At 42.5% G+C, this 6,123-nt stretch overlaps 1 protein-coding gene across 1 annotated transcript in view; it reads right to left on the reverse strand.

Annotated features, from left to right (window-relative positions):
• tkv (serine/threonine receptor kinase thickveins) overlaps nt 1-4,770 on the reverse strand; it is a 64,474-nt gene extending 59,704 nt beyond the window's left edge. Inside the window, exon 1 of the mRNA XM_070540722.1 lies at nt 4,619-4,770. Within this exon, the coding sequence (XP_070396823.1) occupies nt 4,619-4,721 (103 nt within the window). The 5' untranslated portion in view covers nt 4,722-4,770. The remainder of the gene's footprint in view (nt 1-4,618) is intronic.
• Between the last annotated feature and the right edge of the window lie 1,353 nt (nt 4,771-6,123).

Here is a 6,123-nt window from a genome sequence, read left to right on the forward strand (position 1 = left end):
CGCAATGGCGCACCCCACCATACCACACAACCCCATACTGTGCACTGGTCCATATGGACACTGCCCAGCTAGAAGAAGAAAACCGGCTGAAGGCGTGACGACAGTCAACCAAAGACACCAGGGAGACGGAGTGCACTGCCAAGCTATGCACAGTTCAAATGCACTGCTTCACCAAAATCATGGAGCAACAACTAGCTCATCATTACCTATTAAATAAAAATACATAGTCAACATCTGTGTATGCACTCTAAAGTGCCTTTACAACAGTGGAAACCTTCGAAGTGGAGAAAATATAAGCCAGCTTTCTGGTACTTGGGAAGCAAGGAAACAAGTAATGTAAACATCACCATGAATGCACATGTCTCACTGCCTATATACACCATGACTACAAATGTTCAGCAAGATGTTAGGGCAGAAAAATGGTTTCAGTGAGTCAAGGCCACAGTTCTAGCCATCCCACAGGCATTCACCGTTTTCAAGCAGCAACACAGGAAAATGTCAAAGGAGCTACTGTGTATCTGGCTCCAATACTCTATGCAAACCATCGTCCCTGTTCCTGGAATTAATGCACCTTAACGACCACTAAACCCAACTCCCTCCTCTTTCTTGGTAGATATTGTGTGGTACAACTATCACTGTCCTGTTCCATAAATTGATCGAATTATCAACCACAGTGACTGTTCTCATAACTTCCATCTACTTATACTCAGATACAACTTTAGAAGGCAGCGGCATTTGCCCTCAAAGGCAGATCAGATGCACACGAGCCTCCACGCCAAGCACTCTCGACTGACGTAGTGAGCTGGGCAACCGGTGACCACGCCGATGGAGAACATGGCAGCCCGTGCTTCAAAATGGGCCGAGTCGCATCAGCGGGACTATTTCTTTAGTTGCGTATGCAATCGGCCACCGTGCTTCGGTCATCTGGGTGGGGCCTCTCCTGCCTTCATAAGTTGTACCCGACTGTAGTCCATTTCTCCATGCTTTGTTAGGTTATGAGTAACAACAAACTGTTCTTGGAAAAGATGCTACAAAAACAGTGACATGTGCGATGTTATGCAAGAACTCCGCTTAAAGGGCCCCTCACCAGGTCTGTCCATCTTGAGCTGACAAGAGCAGTGCATATACAATTCACGCTAACAATCATGTCTGCTATGTATTACATCCCTGTGCACCATGGAAAGGGCTTAAATTTCAAACGAAGTGCCATTTGCCCTTCTCCTCGCGGGCATCACATTCCCAACCGGAGAGTCGACATACATTGCACAAGTGTGCCTACGCACATGGCAGTGCTGTGACTGAGAATTATTCAAGAGAACAGTAGTTATTTGTTTGATCTGTTGCTTCACTAGATGAATTAAAGTTTAGGGACATAATAAAGCTTACAAACAGAATGTCTGCATGTTTTTGTTTTACACTTTCATACCGTGGAGAGAGAGAGAGGTACTTCCATTTCGTCTGAGTGTTCCCATGTCGAGTAGTCGCGTGCGCAGAGAATGAAACTATTTCCTACCGTGCTACAGCGTACAATCATGCTCTGTGATCCACTTGCGTGTGCCTCAGTGTTTATGTAGCACTGACTTATACCGCTAGTCAGGTGCTCTCATGCACAGTGCGCAAAATCATGCATTGTGCGAAATGAGACAAACACAACAGTCCGCATGCAAGGCTGTCAGCGGAAGTGCGCCGCACAGCAAAAGAAGAAGGCGGGGCCTATGATGTATGTGTCCATGATCCTTTGGCTCTGGCATGGGAGAATGCAAGGAAGGAATTTCACTTGCGGATGCTGGACGGGGGCAAGTGAAGAGAGTGTTATGTTGGCGTTGATGCTCGCCTCATGAAATAGTGGGTTCGTGGCACTAAAATATTTCTATCTCGGCTATTAATGAACCAATCTGAAAAATTCTAGCATGCTCCTTCGAAGGCATGTAACAACTTGCAGCGTATAGCCAAAATTTGTTATGTGACCTGGTGAGGGACCCTGCAAGTTTGGCTGATGCTGCTTATTGGTTATTCCAACTAAATGCTCGCCTCCTAGCAGTTTCACCGAGACACAGCCTATCCAGGTTTAAGCTTGAAATCAAAGAGGGCCTCCTATCACGGCATGTGCTGAATGTCTCACAGTTCATAGAACAAGGAACGCATAAGTGCAGCAACGAGTGAAAGACCTGCTGTGAAGCTGGATGTCATAGCCACCTCCGTTTATTTAGACAATAAGCACTTCATCCATAGGAGGATGGATGGCCAAAGAAGTTTCCTGTAGGTTACGAGTCAAGAGTGTATCCAACATATCATTACACTACCCGCAATTTAATAATGGCTACCATGAAATCTTTCAAGTGTCTTTCTGCCTTTTCAACAGTGTTGAGGAACATTCAATAAATCCCTTTATTATGGGATCTACTGCATCCATTATTATAGATACGGTAATGCTCACTGCTCAAAAATGTACTTAGAGTAGTCACCACTGTCAAATTGTAGTTACAAAAGCAACTTTGATACTTTGATAGTACAGAAGTACAACACGAAAACCACACACAACAACCGAAAACACAAGACAAGCACTTGTCCTTTGTTTTTCATCAAATGTGGCTGCCTCACTGCAGTTTATATTACCAAGACGAACACCAACCAACTAGCCTGCCTCTCAGTCCTTTGGCAGTTTTTCAAAGAAAAGGATTGTACTTCACAGCAAAACAAAATGTGGTAAAAGGGAGTTTTAGGTCCCAACACAACTGTAAAAAGCAAGCATTCTCAGCCTAAACAGTGTGCATCAAGACACTGCTAACTTATCGTTATACATAAAAGACAAAACATAGTGGATTGTGTAGACAAAATGGCATCGTGTAGACTACACAGAGGGAAAAAAATGAACACAGAAGCGGACAGATCGAATGCCTTATCTACGCTACGAGCATTCAACTAGCCCAGCTGGCAGTCAACAATTCTAAATAAAGGCAGCTTGCCTAGAAGGAGCACATATTTAGACTGCCGTGGTTCACAAGCAGGTAAAAAAATGTTGCCCATTCCAGGTGTTAGTACACACTGGGATGAAAATTATTTTTTCAAACTTCTTGCCCTTTGTCAAGTTGCATACTGCTGTACTGCTGAAATGCCAGAAGTTGGTCCTTCAGCGTGACAAGTAACAAGGAATAGAATTAAAGGCAATGACAAGCTACAAAATATTGCCCACGAGTTTTACTTCATAACTTTTCATATGGTAATCAAGATGTTAACAAATATTTCTCCAGCCTGGTGATTTAGTAAACATCTATTAAGAAACTTCCCTGTTTTTTTTTAACAAGCAATGCTTTTCCTCATTCCTGCTTCATACCCACATATATTCAATAAAATGTAACAAACCGACTTTGGTAAACTATGGTCCCAAATTTAGCATCTGTCGATTCTCATTATGATTTGTTCAACTGCTCCTCACTCCATTGGGAAGAGGTCGCACACATACCAGACAGCACAGCTGGAGTAACACCCCAACAATGTGCATTATTATGCAACATTTCGTATCCTGTTGAACTCTGCCAGATCTCGAGATATGAGCACAGTTACACGAACCAAAGTAGACTTGATCGCCCCCCCCCCTCCCCTCCCCTCCATGCGCCTCTCCACTCCCTACTTTTTCTTTTAGTTCGTATTGCTCTCTATGCTGTACGTCTAGCAGAATTAGGTTAAATGCGGTTGTCCTGCTTCTCATTCGCGATGCTTCGCTGCGAACTGCACTTATATGCGATTCGTGTTTCTCCGAAAGCAAGTCTATCTCCATCAAGTAAAATTAGTTTTTTACGCATATATTTTACGTTTTCCTAGAGTAGATTGCGTTGGTCGCTGTGTTCCATTAGGTAGCGAAAACCAAACGCAGGCTACGGCCACTGAAACAAGCTATACATTTGGACTGATACAGTAACCGTATCTGTGTATATGCCAGAGATCCAGTTACTAAGACAGCCTATACAACTGAAACAACTAGAGCGCGCCAGTGGTACACATACCTTAAATACTGGCAATGAGCAAGTCATACAACCGTAAAGACATGCCACGGATGCATACCTGGATGAAATTACATCGTTTCGAACGCACTTCACGCAACTAGAGCGAACGCTCACGAAAACACTGTCACACATCCGCACCCTATTTGTTAACGTAATTGCAGAGCTCCGTAATGGCGGTGCTTAATCGTGTTAGCGAAAAACGGTTAGCAGCCCTTCATGAATTACAACTTCGCAGCAAGGGGCTATTTAATGAACCTTCATGAATTAATCACGGCTCTAACATTTCTACGCTCTGACCAAAGCGGCTTACAACACAAGCAAACACTTCAGTTTCTACTGAAGCTACCACAACTGTTTAGAAGTCAAATATTTGCACCAGAGTGCAGATCGAAACACCCAAGAAATAGCAACAACGTCCACACAGCAAGAACTGAATTATTTGACAGCAAAAGCATAACTTCAGCGTGAATCAAACAGCAGTTATGGAAGTTATGCGCTAATAACAACACAAACAACGCAGCTCAAACGCGAAAATTAACGACTTGGAAAGTGCTTATACGAAGCGATAATAGTAACTATCACTTATCAGACTAAATTCAAACAGCCTAACTTACCGCTTGAAACCATTAGTGCGACAAAACCGATGGGTAACAGTCCCCAAATTTTCAATCTCGTTCGCATCTTCAGGCCACAAAAACCACCATCAACAGCAGCCATTTTGCCTTGGGTAGCAGCAACGGTCACGTGACAAACAAACAAACGTTCATGCATGTTCATGGACCAGACACGACAGTCTACGCTTCGATCTAATGAAATAGTTAACGCTACTTTCTTTGCTGCTTTCTTATTTTTTAAATATATCATATGCTTAAAAGGTGACTTCTTTGACGAGTTTTCGGCTGCACGATTGCTTTCGGTGCATGTCAGAGTTTCTCACTATGACACCTAGAGGGAAATCTGGCGCCACCATCTATGGAAGTTTCCTGAGGAGCGCTGCGCTGTCATGGGCAGTTATTTATTTATTTATTTATTTATTTATTTATTTATTTATTCAATATTGCAGGCCCAAATAGGGATGCATACAAACTGGGCTATGTGTCCCAGTTTGTATGTGCTCGTCCCGTGTTCCTGCTTCGTCCGTGTTCCATTCTTGCGCTATGTATCCCAATTTGTATGTATCCCAGCAACACGCCCAAACTTCTTCCCTGCCCGAATGGGGGCCCAAGCAGGAGGGGCAGAATACATAAATATTTACATATGCACGTATATATATGCATACACACATGAAAAGGAAATACAAAAGCAATATGCTGCATATGTAAGTATAAAAAAAAATGAAAGCGACGACTAAGATTAAGAGAAGGTACACTGAAGGAAGACAACTTGACAAACTTTAGAACAGTATCACACGCATATACGAGCACTTGCAACCACTATCGCGAGAGGAAAAAAAAAAAAAGTACGAGAAGTTGAACGAGCGACCATTGCAAAATACTGAAAATAATAGAATAAGGAAGATGTAGGAATCATCAAACAAAATTCACGTGTAAGAAAAAGAAAACAGTAACAAGGCTTGCCGACATGGTAATACCCTTAGTATTTGAAGACACATACGTTCAATAGAATCGGTGTTTATCAATTGTAATAATGGCAGGCTGTTCCAATCTGTTAAAGTGCGCGGGAAGAAGGAAAACTTAAATAGGTTAGCTCGGGTGTTATAAGGTGTTAAAGAATCAGCGTGACGATGCCGTGTTCGACGCGCTGTAAGTGGTTTAACATAAGCCTGTGGGTGGAGGGACAAACAGTTGTTTTTAAGCAAGAAAGGAAATTTCAGTCGTATTTTCCTGCGTAGCTGTAGCGTTTGAATATTATGTTGATTCAGTCACTCAGTCTATATTTAGAAAAAATAAACCTGACAGCTTTACATTGGACCATCTCTAAAGCGTTAATGTTAATTTTCTTATAGGGATCCCACACATTAATGCATGCATATTCTAGTTTCAGTCGGATGAGCGAAGTGTAAGCCAGTAATCTATAAAAAAATCTAGTAATTTATATCTATAAGTACTAGAGGGAGCGTGCGTTAGTTTGTGCCTGATGAGACAAAGCTTCCTGAAAG

Source organism: Dermacentor albipictus, chromosome 1 (assembly GCF_038994185.2).
Source record: "Dermacentor albipictus isolate Rhodes 1998 colony chromosome 1, USDA_Dalb.pri_finalv2, whole genome shotgun sequence".
NCBI classification, from domain to species: Eukaryota; Metazoa; Arthropoda; class Arachnida; order Ixodida; family Ixodidae; genus Dermacentor; species Dermacentor albipictus.